The sequence below is a fragment of the Megalobrama amblycephala genome, linkage group LG1 (genome assembly GCF_018812025.1).
Source record: "Megalobrama amblycephala isolate DHTTF-2021 linkage group LG1, ASM1881202v1, whole genome shotgun sequence".
Lineage (NCBI taxonomy): Eukaryota > Metazoa > Chordata > Actinopteri > Cypriniformes > Xenocyprididae > Megalobrama > Megalobrama amblycephala.
Window position 1 is genome coordinate 75,399,497 of NC_063044.1, and position 24,075 is coordinate 75,423,571.

Sequence of the window (24,075 nt, forward strand, 5' to 3'; positions counted from 1 at the left end):
TGAACCAGTCAGCCAGTACACAATCCTTCAAGACCCTTTCAAACACATGGAGCTCGCATTCTGTCTTGCCGTGTCTGTGGGGACACAACACACTCCACTCGCTCACACTGCATGCGAGAGAAGAGGTGCCTTATCTGCATGAGGGTTGGTCATCAGCGTAAAGACTGTCCTAATGTTACAGAACCAGCTTCCCAGCCGAATGTTGCATCACGATCTCATGAAAACAAACCTGCTCGCAATTGGGCAGGAAGGGTGAAACCCTCAGCAACGAAGATGATCTTTTGTTGTATGAAGAAAGCTGCAAAGCAATTCCTGATAAGAGTGTCTTATATCAAAATGTGATGAAGTTGGAAAGAGCTCACAGCCTGTTTTACACTGATGTTGTCATTACAGGGGCTCAAGTTGCATTACGTCCATGGCCTGTACCATGAATGGGGATTCTGAATGCAAGTTGAAGAGTGCTGGGTGCTCGCACCCAGTGAAACACACCCTGATATCATCCTTGTTGGTTGCGGTGGTGTCAGCATTCAGCCTGAGAGCATTTACCAGCTTGAGATGGAAGTGTATGGACATGCAGTTAGTGTTCCCACTCTAGTTGTTCCTGGTCAGCGAGATGAAATGATCTTGGGCACTAATGTTATCAAGTACATTATCAGCCAGATGAAGAGTACACACAGGTATTGGCATGTCCTGAATCGACCTGAAAGTTCAGGTAATGATGACATAATGCCATATTCAGTGCCCAAACTGCCTGAGTGTAAACAAACCAGCATAGCATGCATGGATTTTTGGAGATTTATGCCCTGACATACACAATTGTGTTCACAAACATTGCATTACCATAAAGTAGTGCTATATACCGTTTAAAATTAAAAATAAATAACAAGATATTCATCATGGCACCAATTAAAGGCACTATATGAAAAACATCAACAGATTCAAAATGAGTCTGAGCTTGTATCACTAAAGGAGATGAGCAGTTTTATTAATATTACACAGGATACTTCAGTGGCATAAATAACATGTTTTAGTGCAAGTTAAAGAACAACAAAAACTTGTTTTTTGCAAACAATTTTTGAGTTTTAACATTTGTTATTAACAGAGGTGGGAATGTCTGTGTGTATTCACCCAGAGCAACCTATCAACTACATACTCTAGCAACACCCCAGAAACTGCATAGCAAGAGCCTAGCAACCACCCAGAATCTCCTAGCAACCACCTAGCAACACTTTAGCAGTCACCTAGAACATCTATATTCTGGACTAACTGATCAAACTATTTATGTTTTTTAAACAAGACTTTAAGATGGCTTTATGACAAGCCAGCATAAGTTTGTCTTTCAAACTTTTCAGTCTAGTTGAAATGAAACAATTCAACATTTTCTCACAACTATAAACACAATCTCAATACTATGCACTTGTACAAACCTCAAACTTCCAGGTCAAAATAAAATGTTCTAGTCAAAAACTTATTCTTGTCTGACAAAATCAAACTTTGGCCTCAGATAACACACAAAACGAAACAAATACACACTACTGCACTGCCCAGTGAACACTAGTGAGATCAATTCATATAACACTGTAACAAAAATACCGCTTAATGGGATTCAGGAATTATTTTGCAGCTCACTGTCTACTACACTATACAAAAATACATTTACAGATACAGTAAAATACAGCAATGATTTTTCTTCTTTCTTTTTTTATTTTACTATTATAAATTGATCTTGCAGTAGATTGCAGTAGTATGCACCACAATACAGTATATTGTCAATTGCAGTAAAACTAAATTCAGCATCCTCTGCACATTTGGCCAAATTTTATTACAGTATATACAGTATTATAGCAGTATATTGGTCTTCTGACACAAGACAAGGCCTATATCCCTAGGCAGTAATTTCTCAGTTCTGCAAAAATACAGTACAAATGGCTACAAAGAAAGTTGACAATCACAAGTTTGAGGGTGTACAACTTGCTATAGTTTACTGTACATAGTGAAATTTCCCTCATCTAAAGTACTGTGCCCGGTTGCATGAAACTCCTTAAGTGAGGGTTTCCCTGAAGGAGAAAAAATCCCTGAGGTAAGGGATTTCACTAAGAGCGTTGCAACAAACTTCTTAACTTTCACCCTTACCTAAGTGTTTACACTAAGCGTTTCACGGTAGTTTCTGACAACATACGGCAATGATCGCAGCGGTTGCTATAGTTACTACCTCTAACAGTAAACAGAACATAACGAACCACAAAGCCAAATCCTCGCTAAAACCACGTTTGTATGAATATATTTGTGCTATGGAGAGTACAAACATAACAGAAATCAAAAAACATAAACCAAACTGGACAGAGTGCTGGAACTGCGTAACTCCGCCGGGTTTGGTGCTCAATGTCATGTTCTAGTGTCGCGGTGAGACGAAGGATTGACTGGCGGTCAAACCGATATTCTCTCAATAACTGTATATCATTCATCGTCTCCAAGGGATTATTGCGATCATTAAAAACACGCCTTGGTATTTCCTTCTCTTCAATTAACACTAAATCAGCCATCGTATTTTGAGTGTCAGTAGATTTAAGGGAGCTGTTTTGGTCCCTTAAATTTATTAAGGTGAAATGGTCGCTAAGGACTTTGTAGCAACGCTTAAGGAAACACTTAGATAATTAAGGGGAAAAACTTAATAACAGCCTTAAGTTCCTTAAGAAAACCCTTAGGGTTTTTTTCTTGCAACCCAAGTTTCACTAAGGGTACCCTTAACCTTATATTTAAGGGATTTCTTAGCTTAAGGAGTTTCATGCAACCGGGCACTGGTGTGTAAGTTTAAAACCCCTGTAAATTTTTCATCCAGCTTTCATTTAGATTTTGACTGGTCTGTCATCAGTTTTGCTACCTAATGTTGTCATTGTTAAACGTTTTGAGAAATGTGTCTTTGTTTTGAGAACTGAACGTATGATTTGGGAAACTGGGCCAACTGAATCACTTATAATGTGTTAGAAAATGTGTGTTAGAAAACACGTGTTAGAAAAGATCAAATACATTTAGATTCTTACCTAACTAGTTTCTGTGATCGGGATCTTCTAATTGATTTCATGTTACCGTTTCGTCGGATGGCAAAAAGACCTTTATCCATGATGAAAGTGGAGCGGGCGGTTGGGGAATCAGCTCGCAAAAAATTACGAAAATTCAAGGACTTCTGAGTTAGCCGAGAAGCAGTAATTTTCCAATTCACGAAGAAATAGGGGGAAACTTGGCTGCGCTTTGTGTTTTTGACTCTCAAAGAATCGGTTCATAAGAGTCATTTGTTAATGAAGCTGACTACACTGGGCGCGCTGCGTGCGCGTGCAACCGTCATGCAGTTTATTGAAAGACGTGTTTTCTTGCCATTATTTTGCAATACGCTGTCTTTTTTATGTCGTCACATTGAAGCGCCACTGCTGAAAAGCAGTAGTATTTGAAACACTGCTAACATTTCTATTTTATTGTCTGATAATTTTGGGGTGGCAGATGGGGTGGCAAAGCTTTTTCTTAGGGTGGCAGTTGCCACCCCGTGCCACCCCGGTAGATCCGCCCCTGCTCAAGACTGGTTTCAACACTGGTTGACGATTGGTACAGCCCATACAATCACCCAAGAAAACTCTCTGTATACAAACAAGGAAAAAGGGAGGAAAATTACCCCAGGGACAGTTTGTACCAAACTGTTACAACAAAGTTTTGCACCAACCGCAGAATTGTAAAGTTTGTAAAGTTTGTTTGTTGAACATTTATCCTATTCAGCTTGCAGTTTCTTCCAAATGTAAGTATTTCTAATAGGTCTGAGTTCTGAAGGTGGAAATGGGCATTTTTGGGGTTCTGTATATGAAGCTTCCTTAGCCGCTGCATCAGCTTGTTTCATTCCCTGTAATAACACAATGCCCTGGTACACAACAAAAAATGCCTTTGAAATTCTGTGCCTCCAAGGACTGCAAACTATTTAAAATTTACACAAATGCTGGGTGTTCATATTTGGAAGATGCCAGAGTCTGAAGACCAGATTTCGAGTCTGTCATTAAAGGTGGGGCATGTATTTTTTCAACAACACTGTTGGACATTGTTGATATTTGAAATCAACACAAACTGTAAATTGTTTTGTGAACTGTAAACACAAAACAATTCACAATTAACATCCAGTATTGTTCATATTAACAAAATACATTTCTACAAACATTTAAACATCAGCTTTAGATAATAAGCATTAAATATATGCTTATAAATCAAAATATAATAATCCCTATAATGCTAATGTCACATATTTGCAGGAAATATTACATATTTGCATTGAGCATTATCACATCTGTGACACAATCAACAACACACATTTCTATACAAATGCATACTAAATTTAGTTTACCAACTAAATGCAACATATATTGCATGAATATTTCAACAAGCAATATAAATTGACCCAATGTGGTAATTAAAATATGAATTTATGCACAAAAAAGAACAGGATGGATGGAAAGAAGTGCCTGTCAGGAACCCAAAAGTGAAAACATAAAAAAATTAATAATAATAAAAAGTAGGGATGAAAATGTTAAATAATAAATAAGAATAAACAAAATATTGGAGAAGATGGTTTATTTTATTTTTCCTTTTTATTCAAAATATTGAATATATAACTGTCACGGTTCACAGATACATTGTTTCCTTCTTGTCGCGTGCTCTGTGTTTTGACAGCTGTGGGTGTGTTTGTGCTTGTGTGTGTGCGAGTGTGTTTGTGGGCGTGTCCAGGCCACGCGGCTCATCAGCGGATCCAGCTGCCGCTCATCATCCCATCACCTGCTGCTCATTCACTCCCCTATATATACTCACCTCATTCTCATCTCCATTGTCAGATCGTTGTTTGGTGTCCTGTGTCGTGAGTGTTTCGTCTGTTCCTGACCGGAGTTCCTGTTCATCTCGTCTTCAGTCCAGTTGGTTGTCTACGTTGCTCGTTCTATGTCTGGACCCTGGATTTATCTTCACGTCACTTCTCGTCACCTTCACTCACCACCAACGGATCATCTCAGTCCCTGCGTCACTGGAAGCCTGCACCATTCATCGACTGTTTGTGTCCATCTCTGTTTTCTCTCTACAATAAACCTTGTAACTTGCAATTGCTTCCTGTGATTCATCATGACAGAACGATCTGACCAAGCTACGGAAGCAGCAAGCGCCCGGCAAACTACCCTAGAGGAGTTTATCAACAGCAACATGCGTCGTATGGATTCCCAGGAGAGAAATCTTAATGAAACCGGGCGAGCTGTGCAGGCTTTAGTGACGCAGGTGTCCGAGCTCACCCAACAGCTCCAGCTTCTCCGCGGTCCCGCTGCGCCGCCCACACCGGCCGTCCTCCCACCCACACCAGAGAACGCCGCCAGTCCTGAACCTCGTCTTCCGGTGCCAGAAGCCTACTCAGGTGAACCTAATTTCTGTAGAGCATTTTTGACACGTTGTTCTATGCATTTCGCTCTACAGCCCCGGACATTTAATACGGAGCAGAGTAAGGTGGCTTTTGTGCTCACTCTCCTTACGGGGAAGGCTTCTCTTTGGGGGACGGCGGTGTGGGAGAATCAAGACCCATGCTGCGCCTCGTTCCAGTCACTCGCCGCGGAGATGAAGAGAGTGTTCGACCGGTCGGTCGCTGGGAGAGAAGCCGCCAGGCAGTTGGCGGAACTTCGCCAAGGAGAGAAGTCGGTGTCTGATTATTCCATCGAATTTCGTACACTAGCGGCTGAGTGCCACTGGAACGAGGAGGCGCAGTGGGACATGTTCCTGCATGGGCTGGCTGACCGTGTTCAGCGGGAGATCTACACGCTGGACCTTCCGACCACGTTTAATGAACTCATTGACCTGGCGCTCAGGGTGGACGCTCGGCTGACCAGGGTCGAGCGGAGGATTCCAGCCCAGAGGAGCGCGGAGGGGATTCGCTCCAGCAGCGTGGACACGGTCAGCCCCGTTCAAGACCATGAGCCCATGCAGGTGGGTCGAGCTCGGCTTTCCCGGGAGGAGCGGGAGAGGCGGAGGTCCCAGGGACTGTGTTTATACTGTGGTGGAGCCGGTCATTTCGCCTACAACTGCCCGTTAAAAGGGCAAGCCCGGCAGTAAGTTTGAGGCTACTGTCGGGTGGGATCTCCGCCGGAAAGCCCTCAACCACATCCACCCTCCTCCCGGTGAGACTGGGATGGTCCAATCATCTTCACGACTGCAGTGCACTACTGGATTCCGGTGCTGAAGGTAACTTTTTGGACAAATCTCTTGCCATAAGACTTCACATTCCCTTCAGACCTCTCACCAACAGTATCGCCGTGCACGCACTCAATGGACAGAGTCTCCCCACTATTTTTCACAGCACCGAGAACGTCACCCTGATCACCGCCGGAAATCACACAGAACAGACTACCTTTTTCATTTTTGATTCTCCACAGACCCCCGTTGTCCTTGGTCATCCGTGGCTGATCCGACACAACCCCCGGGTAGACTGGATCCAGAACTCCATCGTGGCCTGGAGCGAGCAGTGTCATAAGTCTTGTCTTGTCTCTGCCTGTTCGTCCGTTTCTGTTTCTGTTTTACAGGAGGAAGCAGTGGATCTGTCTAACGTGCCCGTTGAGTACCTCGACCTGAAGGAGGTGTTCAGTAAGTCTAGGGCTGCTTCTCTTCCTCCGCACCGTCCCTACGACTGTGCTATAGACTTATTGCCAGGAAAGTCTCCGCCTAAAGGCAAGTTATATTCCCTTTCGGTTCCTGAAAGGGAGGCCATGGAGAAATATATTTCTGATTCACTGGCAGCCGGGTTCATCCGCCCTTCCTCTTCTCCAGCGGGGGCGGGGTTCTTTTTTGTGGGGAAGAAGGACGGGTCCCTGCGACCTTGTATTGACTACCGGGGGCTGAACAACATTACGGTAAAGAATACCTATCCTTTGCCGTTAATGTCTTCAGCTTTCGAGAGGTTGCAGGGAGCGTCCATTTTCACAAAATTGGATTTAAGAAATGCTTATCATTTGGTTCGCATCAGGAAGGGGGATGAATGGAAGACCGCTTTTAACACCCCCAGGGGGCACTTTGAATACTTGGTTATGCCGTTCGGGCTTTCCAACTCCCCAGCGGTCTTCCAGGCACTCGTCAATGACGTGCTGAGAGATATGGTTGATCAGTTCATATATGTCTACCTGGACGACATATTGATTTTTTCCTCATCTCTCCAGGAGCATGTTCAGCACGTTCGACGAGTGCTTCAGAGGTTGTTAGTGAATGGGCTTTTTGTCAAGGCGGAGAAATGCGTTTTTCATGCACAGTCTGTTCCTTTCCTAGGGTACATCGTGTCGACTGAGGGAGTGCGCATGGATCCTGAGAAGGTTAAGGCTGTGGTGGATTGGCCAAGTCCAGATTCCCGTAAGGCCCTACAGAGGTTTCTGGGGTTCGCCAATTTTTACCGGCGGTTCATTCGCAACTTCAGCCAACTAGCCTCGCCTCTGATTGCCTTGACCTCTCCCAAAACTACGTTCAGGTGGTCAGACGCAGCCAAGGCTGCGTTTGCCAAACTGAAGGCCTGCTTCGTTTCAGCCCCCATTCTTGTTGCCCCTGATCCATCACGGCAGTTTGTGGTAGAGGTCGACGCATCAGAGGTGGGGGTAGGAGCAGTGTTATCCCAGCGTTCTTCCGCAGACGATAAGATGCACCCGTGCGCGTTTTTTTCTCATCGATTGTCTCCCGCCGAACGCAACTACGACATTGGTAATAGGGAGTTGCTGGCAGTCAAGTTGGCTTTGGAGGAATGGCGCCATTGGTTGGAGGGTTCTGGGGTGCCTTTCATTGTATGGACCGACCACAAGAATTTAGAATATATCAGAACTGCCAAAAGGTTGAACTCCAGGCAGGCTCGGTGGGCACTTTTTTTTCGGACGTTTTGATTTTACTCTCTCGTACCGCCCGGGTTCTAAGAACATCAAACCCGACTCTTTGTCTCGTATTTTTGATCGTTCCGAACGCCCGTCTACTCCCGAGTGCATTTTACCTGAGACGTTAGTGGTCTCCACTCTCACATGGGAGGTCGAATCGAGAGTCAAGTTGGCTCTAGAAGGGGTAACGCCTCCGCCCGAGTGTCCACCGAACCGCTTATTCGTGCCGGAGCAACTACGGTCCGTGGTCATTCAATGGGGTCATTGCTCCAACGTAGCGTGTCATCCAGGAGTCAGTCGAACTAAATTTTTAGTCAAGCAACGATTCTGGTGGCCTCTCATGGCTCGGGACGTCCGCGATTTTGTATTGGCTTGCTCAGCTTGTGCCGTTGGCAAGACTTCCAATCGTTCCCCGGATGGGTTGCTTCAACCGCTGTCAGTCCCTTCGAGACCCTGGTCACATATTTCGCTAGATTTTATCACCGCCCTCCCACCCTCCCAAGGGTACACGGTTGTTTTGACCGTAGTGGACCGATTCTCGAAGGCGGCTCATTTCATTCCCTTGCCCAAATTACCATCAGCCAAGGAGACAGCGGTTACAGTCATTGACCACGTCTTTCGGCTTCATGGCCTCCCGATAGACGTGGTTTCTGACAGAGGTCCCCAGTTTGTGTCCAGATTTTGGCAGGAGTTTTGTAGATTGCTGGGGGCGACGGTTAGTTTGTCCTCAGGGTTTCACCCCCAGAGCAATGGCCAGACTGAGAGAGCCAATCAAGATTTGGAGCGAACGTTGCGATGTCTGGTCTCTAAGAATCCTTCCTCCTGGAGTCAGCAACTTTCGATGGTGGAGTACGCGCACAATACTTTACCAGTGTCGTCCACGGGCCTATCTCCGTTTGAGTGTAGCGTAGGTTACCAGCCACCTATTTTTCCTAGTCTGGAATCCGAAGTCGCGGTCCCCTCTGCTCACGCCTTTGTCCAGAGGTGTCACCGCACTTGGACGAGAGCCCGAGAGACTCTTCTCCAAGTGAGGGAGCGCACCAAGGCCAAGGCCGATCGCCACCGGTCAAGGCCTCCCGTATACGTCGTTGGTCAAAAAGTGTGGCTTTCAACTAAGAACATTCCTCTCCGATCCGTCTCTAATAAGCTTGCTCCCAAATTTATTGGTCCGTTTACTGTCACCAAGATCATTAGTCCGGTGGCAGTCCGCCTCAAACTTCCTCCAGCGTACAGGAGAGTTCATCCCGCCTTCCATGTATCCAAGATCAAACCCGTTTTTCATTCCAATATTAATCCGCCTGCTCCGGTTCCCCCACCGCCGCGACTCGTAGATGGGGAACCTTCCTATTCGGTCAACCGTATTCTGGACTCGAGGCGGAGGGGACGTGGATTTCAGTACTTGGTGGACTGGGAAGGTTACGGACCGGAGGAGAGAAGTTGGGTTCCTGCCAGAGACATCCTGGATCACACCCTTATCGATGATTACAATCGACAGGTAAGGGAGTCGGGGAACGCCAGGAGGCGTCCCTAGGAGGAGGGGTACTGTCACGGTTCACAGATACATTGTTTCCTTCTTGTCGCGTGCTCTGTGTTTTGACAGCTGTGGGTGTGTTTGTGCTTGTGTGTGTGCGAGTGTGTTTGTGGGCGTGTCCAGGCCACGCGGCTCATCAGCGGATCCAGCTGCCGCTCATCATCCCATCACCTGCTGCTCATTCACTCCCCTATATATACTCACCTCATTCTCATCTCCATTGTCAGATCGTTGTTTGGTGTCCTGTGTCGTGAGTGTTTCGTCTGTTCCTGACCGGAGTTCCTGTTCATCTCGTCTTCAGTCCAGTTGGTTGTCTACGTTGCTCGTTCTATGTCTGGACCCTGGATTTATCTTCACGTCACTTCTCGTCACCTTCACTCACCACCAACGGATCATCTCAGTCCCTGCGTCACTGGAAGCCTGCACCATTCATCGACTGTTTGTGTCCATCTCTGTTTTCTCTCTACAATAAACCTTGTAACTTGCAATTGCTTCCTGTGATTCATCATGACAATAACTTGTAAACTATATTATGAATTGTATGATATATTCTGATAATTAAATATGTAGAAGTGAAAGTGTTGTGTTGTTTAACATCTTTAATGTTCATGTTATTTGATAGCCTATAATGCGGCATGAGTTTGCACCTCAATTCAGAGGATCTGTCGGATACACATCATGTAAATTTCCACCATTTTCCCAGAAATACATAAAAGTAAGCTAAGTAGCTGGTAACCTGGGAGAAGAATAGAGTAGCTAAACTTTATTCATATCAGATACAGATGTGTATGAAACAAAGTACTTCGTCAAATTATAGTTAAAAGGATAGCTATGCAGCTTCCAAAGGCATCCGTATATGGAATTTAAAAAACTATAAATGTCTTTTTTTTAACTACAGTAAGCTACTTCACTGTAATGTCTATGTCTGAAACCTCAAATAAATATTAAGTGTTTGAAAACAATAGTTATGTATGAAAAGGAACTAAAGTATCTTGGCTCAGCACCAGTCAGCGTGAAAGCAGGTTTGAATTCCAGTAGGAGTAAAATCTAATGTTCTAATCACACCGGTGTGATCAAAGGGTTTAAATCAATTGCGGTTTGATGGGATGTTACTTGAAGGAATATATGTATAATGTTAACTAATAAATTCCTTCTAATTAAACGTCCAAAAAAAAAAAAAAAAAACATTCATCTGGAAGAAAGGGGCCCAAAATTATGTCTTGCATACCCCCTTAAAACTGTTCATGGCACCCCTGCCTACAAGAGTAATGTTTACTGACTATTGACTGCTAAGATTCTCAGATAGGGATAACTATAGAAGAATGGAAAGAGTGTGTGAGTGAAGGTGGTTGTGAATGTGTGTAGATGTGTGTTAGTTACAGGATCTGAGAATGACACCGTTCCTCCGTCATAGTCCAGATACACTCTCACACGATCAAGCTTCTGTTTAACACGAAAACCAGAACCAGACCGTCCGTATCTCATACTCCAGATATCATCAGTGCCAAAGAAATCATCTCCCTTCCTCTGGTTTGATGCTGTAGTTACTCCAAAAATCCACCAGTAACTTTCTTTAACCTCCACATCCCAGCAGTGTGTTCCTGAGTTAAACCCCTCTGAACCCAGAACACAGAAATCAGAGCTAAATCTCTCTGGATTATCAGGAAGAGGTTGTTTGATCCCGCTGTATCTCACACTGGTCAGATCATCAGACAGGACGAGACGTGGATTTGCAGTGTTTGGATCCAGAATCACAGGAGCTGATGAGACACAATCAACAGATGCTTTTATTCTGATGTTCATATAATGATCAAGAGTGAACCCAACACAGATTATTATGAATCATGACACTCGTCCTGTTGATCAAACACATCAGACATTTACATTGTAAATGTAAAACGTCTCGTTATGCTTTGGGAACGCCTCTGTGTGATTGCGTCATGATGCACGTATGAAATCTGTCCAACAGACTGACGGAACGTCATAGGCGGGTGATGTCACTGACCAGGAAACTATAAAGCCTACCCGAAAACACATTCATTCAGCTTCTGAAACCTGAAGCAAGGCGCTTACGGGTATGCTGGGAGTATGGCAGGGTGATGCAGCATCTTGTTCCCTATTCAGGGAACTAAGGTTACATATGTAACCGAGACTTTCCCTTTCAAGGGAACTCGCGCTGTGTCAAACGCTTTGGGAACAACAATGCCTACGTCGCCATATGAGGAAGTGACTGTCCATGTGAAGTCAATGCGCACATTAAGATGACAGCACCAGCGCCCCTGGAGTGGAGCCGAGGTCCAGCTCATAGAACCTCACAATGGTATGCGGTGAGGACCAGCCTGCCGCATCACAAACTTCTTGGAGAGAGACTCCTGACAATAAAGCTTTGGAAGCAGCCATACTCTGAGTCGAGTGAGCTTGGAGAGCCAATGGTGAAGGCTGACCAGCCGACTCATAAGCAAGTGAGATGGCCTTAACCACCCACTTGCTGATTCTATGCCTAGATGCAGGGTAACCTTTTCCAGGTGACCCAAAACAGACAAACAACTGATCAGATTTTCTCCACAAGGCAGCTCTGTGGACATAGGCATCTAATGCCCTGACAGAGCACAGCAGATTCAGCTTCTCCTTGTCTGACATTTAGAAAGGAGGACGACAGAAGGCCTGCAGAACGATGGGCCTCACAGTATTAGTGAGGACCTTAGGAATATAACCTGGTCTTGGGTGCAAGAAGGCTTTAACCATGCTGGGCGCAAATTCCAAGAATGAGGGGTATACCGAAAGGGCTTGAATGTCTCCAATCCTCTTGAGACACAAGATAGCAAGCAGAAATATGGTTTTAATGTGAGAAACGTCTTAGGCACTTCTTCGATAGGCTTGAAGGGGGCCAGAGCCGGTACCCTTTTGTGAACTACAGAACTCCCGGGAGCAGTGCAATCGGGGGAAATGGCCTTGGCCATGACTGTACCATAGCGTCCAGCCCCAAAGGTGCTGGGTTTGTCATGGAGAACCATAATGTGCAGTGAGTCGTCTCTTGAGACGCAAATAGATCCACTTCGGCTTGGCCAAAGTTCTCCCATATGAGCTTCACCACCTCGGGGTGAAGTCTCCATTCCCGGGCCTCGGCCGCTGCATTGACAGGATGTCTGCTCACATATTGAGGTACCCTGGGATGTGAACTGTCTTGATTGAGAGCAGTTTCCCCTCGGTCCACAGGAGGATCTGATGAGCCAGTCTGTATAACAGCCGCAACCTCAGACCTCCCTGATGATTTATATATGAGACCACCGATGTGTTGTCTGAGCGAACAAGCACATGATGGTCCCTGAGGTCTAGAAGGAAGTGATTCAGGGCCTGAAACACTGCAAACATCTCCAGGGGATTTATGTGCCAAGAGAAATGATGGTCCTGCCATAGACCCAGAGCAGATCGACCACTCATGATCACCGCCCAGCCCGTGAGGGATGCATCTGTCGTTAGCGTGATGTGATGACCGAAAGCTCCCAACGCAGGTCCCTGGGACAGAAACCAAGGTTGTTTCCATATAACTAGAGCACGAAGGCATCGCCGTGTGACCCTGATTATACGAAAAAGATTCCCCCTCGGTGAGAACCCCTTGGTTTTGAGCCACCACTGCAATGGTCTCATGTTCAGTAGGCCAAAAGGTATCACATTGGACGCTGCTTCCATCAGACCTAAAAGTCTCTGAAACTGTTTGACAGTTGAGTGACTGGCCTAGCTTTATTTCTGTAACAGCTGAGAGATTCAATGCTATCCGAGCAGGTGACAGATGTGCACGCATGACATTCGAATCCCATACCACGCCTAGATAAGTGGTTCTCTGAGTAGGAGAAAGCACACTTTTCTTCATGTTTAGCCTCAACCCCAACTTCTTCATGTGTGCAAGAACAACATCTTGATGCTGAACTGCCATATGCTGTGATTGAGCCAGAATCAACCAATTGTCAATGTAGTTTAAGATGCGGATGCCCTGCATGGACAAGGGCATCAGAGATGCGTCTACACATTTGGTAAAGGTGCGGGCTGACAGTGCTAGGCCAAAGGGAAGAACCCGGTATTAGTATGCTTCGTCCCCAAAAGCAAACCTCAGAAACTTCCTGTGTTGTGGGAGCATTGATACATGGAATTATGCATCTGTTTGATTGTGAGCATCTTGAATTTGAGCTTTGTTACCGTTTGATTTAGCTGACATAGATCTAAAATCGAACGCAATCTCCCAATCTTTTTTTGGAATTGTAAACAACCCCATTTACATTTCATCAAATATTATAAGAGATTTCACAGCACGCTTCAAGGGCATAGGCTGGCGTCTGATTGCGTCTGCATGAAACATTTATTGACCCCAAAAAAACCCCAAAAAAAACAAATATCAAAAAACAACAACAACAACAATGAAAACTCAAAATAAATCAGGAAAACACAGCATACTCAAATTGCTTAAAGTGCCTGTATTGACCCCATTTTCATATTTTTTCATCCTTCAGACCCCTTCACACAAACATATCTTTACATCGTACACCATCAAGTGCCTAAAAAACCCCCACACAATTTACAACACATAAGCAGTAGGAAAACATTCAACTCCATAGTAAACCAAAGAGTCCCTTAGTTCATTCCTCAAAGTCCGTTTTTTAAAATCTCTTCCATTTCAGACAACCTTAAAACACGTCTTGTGTAGCCGTTTGAGCTCGTGGAACACCTAACCGGAACACGGCGGTTCTTTATAAGCTCCAGCTTATCCCACCAGCATAATAACGCGTGCTCAGTCGAATGCGTTCGTTTCACTGTCATTAGGACTCATAAGCATAGGCAGAACCCAGCGGTTCAGGCATTTAAACCATGCTGCTTACCGCACCGGTTTTACCGACAGCGCAGCTCACTCGTGGAAATACCGTTAACTCGGTCCAAAGTCCACAACAGGCTCCATCCTTCCGAACTTCGATGAAGTGTTCCACGAAAAGTGAACGCCAGTCCAGATTCACCAGCCATGAGCGGAACCGCAGCTTTTTTAACTTGGTGTTCTCCCTATATATACCGTATCGACACATCAATCAACATACTAGTTCCGCGTCACACTTTTCTTCCGCATCACATTATGAAACTTTGCTCCCATAACAACTATACAGAGTAAATATGACATGCATATAAAATACATGAAAAATAAAAGCAAAAATAATGAAAAACAAAACAAAACATCATTCATGTGTTCAATCATATGCAAGACTCAGCCACAGCTAATGGGCACCATTACACAATGAAGTACCGGCTGTAACATCCTGACTCCGTGCTGGGAGGAGGGACCCTTTTTATAGCCTCCTTTTGCAGCAGAGTCTCTACTTCTTGTGCCAATACCAGAGCCTGCTCGGGGCCCAAAACTGTGGGTAGAATCCCGCTGAATCTATCGTGATACCCCTTTTCTATCGTGTGTAGGACCCACTGAGATAAATTTGACAAGACATTCTGTCAGAAAATCTACTAAAGGAACCAGCCTCTCGAGGCTGGCCTCTGGTGTATTTTGGGCAGCCAGCACAGTACCCTGAAGCAGAGAGTGCGAATCACCCGGAACTACTGCGCCATGGCATTGAGGCACCGTATAAAGAAGTGAATGCCGTCTGGCTTCAGAGGGGACTACACTCAGGATCCTGAAACCTCTGGCATCAGGACTTCTTCGACAAAGCCCTCTTAGCAGCAATGACGGTCCTCAGATCCATCTTGCCCTTTAAGGACTTTGTCTGCGATCGTTCCCCCGCCTCCCAGCCCCTTGGAGAGGGAGTACAGGTAGCAACGCTCTGCTTCTGGTGTTGTCTGTGTGAGGAGCTCGTACTCTGCTTTGGCTGTTCCTGCCCAGCAGCCGCAGAGACCCGAGTTCAGCGGGGAAGAAACTGCTGCAGTACTGCAGCCTGTTTCTTCGATTCCAGGAACCTCTCATTGACCAATTTAATGGTGTCACCAAAGAGGCCGGAAGGATTAAGAGGGGCATCCAGGAGGAACGTCTTATCCTTGTCTTTGATATCAGTAAGATTTAACCATAGATGTCTCTCCGTTGCCCCCAGGGTTGCCATTGATCAGCCGATGGATTTGGCAGTCTCTTTGGTGGCACGGAGAGCTAGGTCTGCTGACTGACAACTCCTGGATAAGATCTGCCCCCACTTCTTCACTGTCACCCAAGTCTCTGAGCAGGTCAGACTGGTACGCTTGTAAGATGGACATTGTATGCAAGCATGCCGCTGGCTGACCTGCAGCCGAGTATGCTTTGCCCACCAATGCAGATGTAGCTTTTAGGGGCTTGGTGGGCAATGTTGGGGCTTTAAAGGACAAAGCTGATTGGGGGGAGATATGGCTCACGTGCGTCTCTTCCACCTTTGGCATCGCCCCATAACCGTGTCTCCTCATACCCAACACATTACTGTAAGTGGAAGTTTGTGGGGTATAGAGACTGTAGGAAACCGGTCTCTTCCACGACATCAACACCTCGGTGTAGAGGTTGGGAAAAAACGGTAAGCCCTGACGTGGAGGTTGAGCCAATCTAGATGGCAGGAAACGCTGCTCTAACTTGGTTTTAACCTGTAGCTCTTGTTTCTCGGCCAGCCAATCGATGTTTAATTTAGCCACGGCACGAGTCAACACCTCCACTAGTTCCTCACTAGTGGGAGAGTGAAGTGGCGAGTCTTCAATCTCTCCAGTTGTTACACTATTGATGTCCAATTGCTCAGAACTGGACACCATCAATGTAACTGCATCAACCGGAGCGGAAGAAACTGCAATCTATCTATCAGTTTGTGTCATGAAGCACCTTTAACTCTCCACCCATCCATCATTTCCAGCTCAGATCTTCTGCAGTCAGACTTACTGTTTTGGACGATGTCTTGCATCTTCTTCCAGACTCTGAACGGCAGGTTGCCCAAGTAACGTGGCACATGAATCAAAGCTCCAGAAGCCATCCGTGGATCCGGTTGAGAGCTCTGGACTCTGGAAGAACATTCAGGAGTCAGAACTGCAGTGGCTTTGGATCAGAACCAGAGAGACCAGAGACAGGAGCAGATCACTCACCTTTCCACTGAGACTGGAAACTCCTGCAGAACAAACACACCATTTATCATCAAGAACTCAATCAATGAACCAATGATCAACCAATGATCTGAAATCAGACCTTCAGAAAGCAGACATCATTGGCTTTCATCATCTCCTTCATGTCTTTGATTGTGTGTGAAAGAGCTGAGATGTGTCTGTTCATCTCCTCCAGCTTCTCCTTCATCATCTGCTTCTTCTGCTCCTCTTCCTCCCTCAGAGCAGTGATTGTAGCTTCTTCTTCATCTCTGAGAAACTGATGAAGCTTCTCAAACTGCTGTTTAATCTGACGCTCTGTGTGCTCTGCTTGAGACTGAAATCAGATGACATTCACTTCAATTATCTCAATCAACACACATCAACACTTTACATCATTAATATCAGAGATACCCTCAGATACCGACATATAACGGATCCAGAAGCAGATTGATACTCTTTATTTACAGAAATAATAAACTGGAATCCATTATATTAAATATATCAGATCATAACTGTATATAGTGATCCTACAGCTGTAATGAAAATGACTGATTCTGTTTCCTCACCTTGATGTGTTGAACTGTTTCCTCAAACTCTCCTTTCATTTCTTCATTGTGTTGAAGTTTCTCTTGTAAGGACCCCAGTGCTGTTTTGAACTCCTCCTAGAATTGAGTAAAAATACATAAAACACCAGATTACAGTGAAGAGAAAAAAGAAGACAACACAGTGAACTATGAAAACGTTTCTTTGGTGTGAAAGCCCCCTTTATGACTAATTTTTATTTGACATGTGAAATAAGAGTCAGTTGTCTTACCTTATGTGATGAAACCACTTCACTGATGGGTCTGAATTTATGATTGTCATGTTTCTGTGAATCTCTGCACACTAAACACACAGGCTGTTTGTCATCCAGACAGAAGAGTTTGAGTTTCTCACTGTGTAAACTGCAGATCTCCTCAGATCCTGATGAGCGCCTCTCATTTCTCTCCTTCAAGAACAACTCACACAAGTTTTGTGACACCGGATTAAATGGAGGTTTATCTCCTGAGGATTTTCTCCTGCAGAGAGGACATTCTTTGGTTTTCTTGGTTCTCCAGAACTGTTAAAGACACTCTTTACAGAAACTGACTACATGATAAAAGAACAGGAGTCTTGAAGATTTCACAGCACACAGGACAAATATAATCATCTTTAGCTGCTGAAGCCATTTTCACTGTTTGAAAAATGTGGCATTAGTGGAATTGCATTGTTATGGTTCAAATCATACTTATCTGACCGCTATCAGTTTGTAGTGGTAAACAAAGAGATGTCATATCAATCACAAGTTCAATATGGAGTACCGCAAGACTCAGTACTAGGACCGTTGCTTTTCACTCTTTACATGCTACCCTTGGGAGATATCATTAGGAAGCATGGCTACCAATTCAAAAATAACCGGAATGCATAGCTGACAAAAAAAAAAAATGAATGACCAGAAATTTCTTACTGCTAAATTCTGAAAAAACAAGAGATTTTAATTTTTGGACCAAAAACATCTTCATGTAATAATCTAGAATACTGTCTAACACTTGATGGCTGCTCTGTTAAGTCTTCATCGTCAGTTAGGAACCTGTGTGTTCTTTGATACCAATCTTTCATTTGAAAGCCATCTATACCTAGAATATCAAAATCAACTGCAGGCAGTAGATCCTTTACCTATTTAGCACCTAAACTTTGGAACAGTCTTCCTATAGTTCAGGAAACAAACCCTGGACTAAAAACACATCTGTTTAAACTTGCATACATATAAACCATTATCTACTTCTATAATTCAAATCATGTTAATTGTTAGGCTGCACAGATTAGGTCAGCCGGAACTGGGAACATTTCCCAAAACGCCTGATGCCTGCCAGATCCAGGCCGTATCCAGATGAGATGAAGGACCTGCATCTAGACATGTTGATAACGTAGTCCTAACGTTTCACTTAAACTATCCCCTGCAAAGGCCCATTTCCCTTTGCTTTCCCTATGTATAGATAAAACGTTTTCAAAATTATTCCAGTTCGCATAGATCTGCGGACACAACTAATTTTTCTGTATTATGCGGTATTTAGTGTGTATTAGCATTACCTGTAGATTTCAATTTCTGTATCCACTCCACAGTCCAAAGTCTTTTGCTTTTTGACTACAGGTGAATCTCCAGTTGTCATTGATGATTGTCATTTGGCCTTTTCTGGATTAAAATCCGCCATCAAAATGATAAGTTTAATTATTTCAGCTGCTGTGAGAAAAGGCTGTAAATGTGCTGCTACCGGCAGCTTCCTCACATGATTTAACTGAGCCTCTCGACGGGACTCCTTTCTTTTTACGGACGTGACGTAATGACGCACAGAGGAACTGCTGCATGCTTGAATTTCCCGCGGAAAGTTCGCTCTTGTTATAAAACATTATTACAAGCTAACCATCGTGAATCGAGACAAGATAATTAGATAGTATTGAACACTGGCTGGTTATTTACTTGTTCAAAAGTTGATTTTGGATAATTTTTAACCAAAAAAAGTTGTGGACTGCAGCTTTAAGCAATCCATTACTACATGCTTCACAGATTCCATCTCTCCACACAAACATCTGCCATCTTGATGCTTGCCAACCATTGCCAGCCCATAATTCAGTGCACAATGTCCCAATTTTAATCTTATGAACATCACACTATCCAACCTCTCTAATCTTGTGAATGATGTGTGCATTAATGTAGGCTGAATTGAAAAACAACGCCTGCCCTTATTCCCTTCCTCCCATTCTTTCTGACATAGTTGTCCCCACACAAAGCCTCCTTCCTTTCCCTCTGACTCAAGTCACTGAAATTCTCCAAGATGTATAATGTATCTGGTGTATCTATTGTTTATTCCCTTCATGTTTGGTATCATTTTAAATGTATTGGTAAAATGGTCTCAGTTTCACAGCAATCACTGGTATTATGAGGAAGATTGAAAACTAAGGAGAATTATGTCCTCCTTTTGGGTGGTGTCTTTTCAAGATATCTGAAACTCCACCATTGCACTCCCCCCAAAACAGGTGTTGGTGTAGTAAATATTTACAACCCTTTTGTTCTGGTCTGTGTATATAAGATAAAGTGCAGAGCAGTCATGTGGGATCTTTTGTAGCCAGATCCCCCATGCAGAGATGGGTGAATGTTTGAAGAAACTCACACATCACTGTGTATACACATTTCTTTGAGCAATTGATGTTATGCATTTATTATTTATTATTTTTTATTATTTTATTCATTTAAATGCATTAGTAAACTCTGCACCCTCTAAGAATCAGAACTGGCGAATTTGTGTCTGTGAGATCCACGCAAACCTGGGGAGTGTGACTAAGCGACATGGGTCCATGATGAATGAATAATTAAAAGTATGGGATACCCAGAATAATCAAATATCTAAATGAATACATAACCAATGATTAATTTCTAATTTTAAACAACCTAAGAGTAATAATCATTTGAAATTGGAGTCAGATTAAAGGAGTAAAATTAAGTGAACTTCACAGAGGTGCTGAAAAGACATACACGCATTAAATTTTCGCCCAGGATCCAAAATCAGTCAGAATCTGAATCCGTCGGATTCTGTTTTTGGGCTGATGGGGGGTTTCCTACAACAATACTCCTGCACTCAGCTCTTCCATACACATTATATTCAAATCAACTTCACTCTTGTGTGTAGCTTTTTTTGCCATCTCATCAGCCTCTTCATTCCCATGAATCACTATATGTGCCGGAGCCCACATAAAACCCACCGTGTATCCCAATTTTATATCCCTATTCAATGCAACAAGAATTTCTAATACTAAATCTGGTCTGGCCTCACTCTTCCTACCCTTTATTGCCATTAGTATGGCAGTGGAATCCGAACATAAAACATTTTTCCCAGGTCTTTTTCCCTCCACCCACCCAAGGGCCCACAAAATCACAATCCAAGTTTAATACATAATTGAGGTGATTCTGCTAAGTGTTGTAAGAGGGTGGAGTTTATGATCACATGGGTGATCACATGCACATCAAACAATATGCACATTCCCAAATTTCTATATATCCTAATTATTGTTAATATGTAATTTATTATTTTCAGGAGCTCATTACTTCTACCTTCAATTAAACTGCTAAAAATTATTGTAAATTAATTGCCTAAATTATTACATTATTAGTTAACTGCATTCTCTAAATTGTAATGTTGACATGCATTCTCTATGTATCGTGAAAAGCGCTATACAAATGAATGTGAAAAAAAAGAAACAACTGGAAGCGTGCCTTACCAATCTCTGAACCGTACATCCTGATGATGGAAAAGTGGGTTTTGTTTCTCAGCACATAAATATGAACTCTGGATCCTCTCATGTCTTTTCATATTTCCTAACACACTGAATCTCTTGTCACAGTTTGAACACTTGTAAGGTTTTTCTCCAGTGTGGATCTTCTCATGTCTTTTTAGATTTGCTATCGCACTGAATCTCTTGTCACAGTTTGAACACTTGTAAGGTTTTTCTCCAGTGTGGATCCTCTCATGTGTTTTCATATGTGATGAGTGATTAAATCTCTTGTCACAGTGCGAACACTTGTAAGGTTTTTCTCCAGTGTGGATCCTCTCATGTGTTTTCAGATTTGCTAACTGACTGAATCTCTTGTCACAGTGTGAACACTTGTAAGGTTTTTCTCCTGTGTGAATTCTCTGGTGCAGTTTTAAATATCTTCCTGAAGTAAAAGTCTTCTTGCACTCAAAGCACATGTACTCTCTCACACCATTATGAAGTTTCTCATGCTCTTGTAAACTACACAGCTGCGAAAAACTCTTTCCACACACAGAACATGAATGTGGCTTCTCCTTCGTATGAACTGTCAGGTGTTTCTTCAGGTGTGATGCCCTAAGAAATTTACTTCCGCAGTCATGACATGTGTACGTCTTCTCTCCAGTGTGGATCTTCATGTGAAGCTTAAGATAGTCTTTGGCTATGAATCTCTTCCCACACTGATGACATACAAATAGCTTTTCTTCGGTGTGGATTCTCACGTGTGTCGTTAGTTGTGATGATTGACTGTAACTCTTCCCACTTTGATGGCATACATAAGGCTTCTTTCCAGTGTGAACTTTCATATGAATCTTGTCTCTTCTCTTTATAAATGTCTTTTTAGTCTTTGAGCGACTCAAATGTTTTTCTCCAGGTTTGACATGATGTTTCTCCTCAACTTCACTCAGTTCTTCACTCTCCTCATTCTCTTCCATTAGGTCTGAAAAGAAAGAAAAAAATGTCAATTTCATTTTCAGTACATTAAACCAATTCAAAGAGAGGAATATGAAGAGAAAGGACATAGAAGTGAAATGAATCATGAATGATGATTCATTCATGAGATTCATTAGACCAGGTAGGGTCTAGAACACATCAGCAAATTCTGCTTGCAACTTGGCCACATCAGAGTTCTGGGAGGGCGAGAGATGATCTCCTCCCGGTGCCAACGCAAGAGATTAAGTTTTGGTGCTTACTTCTGGCCCAAGATCCTCTTCTCCACTCACTACCGTCATCAGCACCACTGATTGCACCTCATTCATTTTCTTTAGGAGGCTGAGGTGACAAATTTGACGTGCCCTGCTCCTATCTGACACCACCTGATAATCGAGATCCCTGAATTGCTGTGTGACCACAAACGGTCCTTGCCACTTTGCAACTAATCTAAAGCTCAAAGTTGGAAGTAATACAAGCACTTTATCTCCCAGTGAAAATTAACATAAATTGGTTCCTCTATTGAACAGCAGGCTTTGTTTGTCCTGAACCTGTAACAAATTCTCCATAGATAGCTGCCCCAAAGTGTGGAGTTTTGTTCTCAGTTCCAGTGCATATTGATTTAAATTTTTACTCTGTGAAGGTCAAGTCAAGTCACCTTTATTTATACAGCGCTTTTTATAATGCAGATTGTATCAAAGCATCTTTACATTGATAACTGGTATATAATTTTGGCTGCACAGCAGCTCTTAAAGAAAATAGTGACAATACAGGCAGATCAAGTCAAGTCAAATGTCAAGTGTCCCCAACTAAGCAAGCTAAAGGCGACAGCGGCAAGGAACCCAAACTCCAACAGGTGACATCAGGTGGCAAATAGGTGTTAAAATGGAGAGAAAAAAAAACCTTGGGAGAAACCAGGCTTAGTCGGGGGGCCAGTTCTCCTCTGGAGAACAGTGCTTTATTACGATTCAGGTTGCGATCATAAGTCCGATAGGATCGCAACATTCAAAGTATTTATTCCAGTTTCATCCAGTTGAGGATCGTATTCATCACGTCGGTATGGACGGTCTGTTGAGGAACTGTGCTACTGGCTGTCGTGTCGATGATGTCTTCACAGTGGATGATCTAGTTGACTCGATCTCTGCTGATACTTCAGGGCTGCGTTGTGGTCGTGTCAAGGCGCCGGTCCTTGGTCTCACCTGGATACGGCCCAGATCCGGATGACTATGGTAAACCTCGGGATAAACAGAAAGACTAATATTAGCATAGATGCAATTCTTCTTCTGATGTAACGAGTACATCTGGTGTTATAGGAAGTGTTCCCGGTTCCGGCTGACCTAATTTATGCAGCCTAATAATCCTTTAACGGATTTGAAAATATAAATTGATAATGTGTTATGTGTATGCCAGGTTAAAGAGATGTGTTTTTAGAGTGTGTCTGCATCCCGAACAATGCTAGGAAGATTGTTCCAGAGTTTAGGTGCCAAATAGGAGAAGGATCTACTGCCTGCGTTTGATTTTGATATTCTAGGTATTATCAACTGGCCTGATTTCTGAGATCGCAATAAACGTGAAGGATTATAATGATTTAAGAGCTCGCTCAGGTACTGGGGAGCTAAACCATTTAGTGCTTTGTAAGTAATTAGCAAGATTTTAAAATCTATATGATGTTTAACAGGAAGCCAATGCAGTGATGACAGAACTGGGCTAATATGGTCACACTTCCTAGTTCTGGTAAAAACTCTAGCTGCTGCATTTTGTATGAGCTGTCGTTTATTTATCAAGCGAGCGGAACAACCACCCAGTAGAGCGTTAAGACCCTTTCACACAGGATGCAGTATTCGCTGGGCTGTACACTGGGTTCAGTGCAGCCCTTCAGACACAAGCTATTTGAGCAACGCTGGCCAGAGCAAAGTGGGTAGAGTTTTCAAAACTTTCAGCGGGAGATCTAAACGTCTAGTCATTTGATTGTTGTTCCACCTGTCAGTTAACAGCAAAATATGCATCTGTCCCGTGCTAAGAAGTGAGCGATAGCACTAGCCCTGCTAGTAAGAAGAAGAAGAAGAAAGAGGAGGCTGTGGGTGCATGAAACCCTCAGGTCCAGAGAACAGTTTGGGAAATTCAGGCTTGCGAAGGAGCTCCGTTTCCACAGCGACCAGTTCCAGGTGTACTTTTGGCTCAGTAGGGAGCAGTTCGACAGTTTGCTGGGCAGAGTCGGACCTAGAATCTCAAGGATCTACTTAACCCTCTGGAGTCTGAGGCTGATTTGGGGCCTGGAGAAGTTTTGACATGCCCTGACATTTGTGCTTTTTTCAGTTG

General features: G+C 43.7%; 1 protein-coding gene and 1 pseudogene across 1 annotated transcript; both read right to left on the bottom strand.

Moving 5' to 3' along the window:
• Window positions 1-9,922: 9,922 nt before the first annotated feature.
• Window positions 9,923-18,096, bottom strand: LOC125246980 (annotated as a pseudogene).
• Window positions 18,097-20,792: 2,696 nt separating this feature from the next.
• Window positions 20,793-22,416, bottom strand: LOC125247299 (zinc finger protein 239-like). The gene has a single exon (XM_048158558.1). It carries the CDS (start codon window positions 21,891-21,893, stop codon window positions 20,793-20,795), a length of 1,101 nt encoding a protein of 366 aa, XP_048014515.1. The 5' UTR covers window positions 21,894-22,416.
• Window positions 22,417-24,075: the final 1,659 nt, after the last annotated feature.

Bases quoted from the DNA above. Each gene is read 5' to 3' on its own strand.
- LOC125247299 (XM_048158558.1), bottom strand. From the start codon at position 21,893: ATGAATCTCATGAATGAATCATCATTCATGATTCATTTCACTTCTATG.